This window comes from Carlito syrichta, unplaced genomic scaffold (assembly GCF_000164805.1).
Source record: "Carlito syrichta isolate Samal-C Ts95f unplaced genomic scaffold, Tarsius_syrichta-2.0.1 Scaffold308791, whole genome shotgun sequence".
Taxonomy (NCBI): domain Eukaryota; kingdom Metazoa; phylum Chordata; class Mammalia; order Primates; family Tarsiidae; genus Carlito; species Carlito syrichta.
Genome location: NW_007252887.1, coordinates 113,630 through 114,656, shown reverse-complemented (window position 1 = coordinate 114,656; position 1,027 = coordinate 113,630). Strand labels below are relative to the sequence as shown.

Below are 1,027 nucleotides of genomic sequence, written 5' to 3'. Positions count from 1 at the left end.
ACTCCAACTCAAAAAAAAAAAAAAAAAAAAAAAGACCTTTTTATCCTTTTAGAGTGGAAGATAAAACACATATAGCGCTTAACCATATATGACTGTTCTAAGTTCTATAAAGAATTATAAATATAAATTCAAAAACTCAATTCTCACAAGCACCCTATGATGCAGGGATTATCATTATGTCAATGTTATAGATGAGGGTAGAGGCTTAGAGTAAGTAATTTCTCATGCAATGATTTGAATGAAGATACTTTGGTGCCAGTGTTTGAGGCTCTTAACTACATCGCTCTTTTCTACTGTTTCCGGTGATTATGAAAGGAGATGAGGTACAAAACTTCCTCTTACCTCATCACCACCTGTTCCTTGCATGTAGCGGGTATCATCTGCTTCCTCATCATCATCATTGACCAGTTCAGGTCGAAACTCAAACACTTCACGACCACTGATCTATTCAGACACACAGATATTATCAAATCAAGACAAAATTAAAACATTCCTTGGCCACTGATTTTAGACATACACATGATCAAAGAAGAACAAAATCCAGCATGACACAGAAAATAAACATGTAAGAAGAATAAATAATCAATTGGATGAGGCTGGGACATACCACTAGTGCTTTCCCTGCTTTGAAGTCGGCTTTCCTTCTTTCCATATCCTGTTCAAGTTTGTCAATCTTTTCTTGTCTTTTCCTTTTCTTCCATGCAAGAAAAGATTCTAGAGTGATTTTGGTAACATTTGGACCTAGGGCAGAACGCTGCAAAGATAAAGAATATTTTTTTTCCCTGAAAGTCACCTATAATAGTGCTTAGTATAGCAGTTCTCTCTTTATACAATTAATTCCCTGTCCATCACTATCCTGAAGACATTACATTTGTAATAAACTAATTTATTTTTACTTTAGCAATGAGCAAAATGGGTGTCCAGAGATACCTGTTGGGAGCTGGCCACGGAGGCCCACTGAGCGTTGGGGATCAGGAAGGGCTGTTGACCCTGAGACCACTAGGATGCGTTTGGGAGCTATTGACCC

At 37.5% G+C, this 1,027-nt stretch overlaps 1 protein-coding gene across 1 annotated transcript in view; it reads right to left on the bottom strand.

Moving 5' to 3' along the window:
• Window positions 1-1,027, bottom strand: part of ZC3H15 (zinc finger CCCH-type containing 15) — a 24,097-nt gene that overhangs the window by 3,739 nt on the left and 19,331 nt on the right. The window contains exons 7-8 of the mRNA XM_008065692.2: window positions 608-754; window positions 343-444 (exon numbers count right to left, since the gene is read on the bottom strand). Of these exons, the coding sequence (XP_008063883.1) occupies window positions 343-444; window positions 608-754 (249 nt within the window). The remainder of the gene's footprint in view (window positions 1-342; window positions 445-607; window positions 755-1,027) is intronic.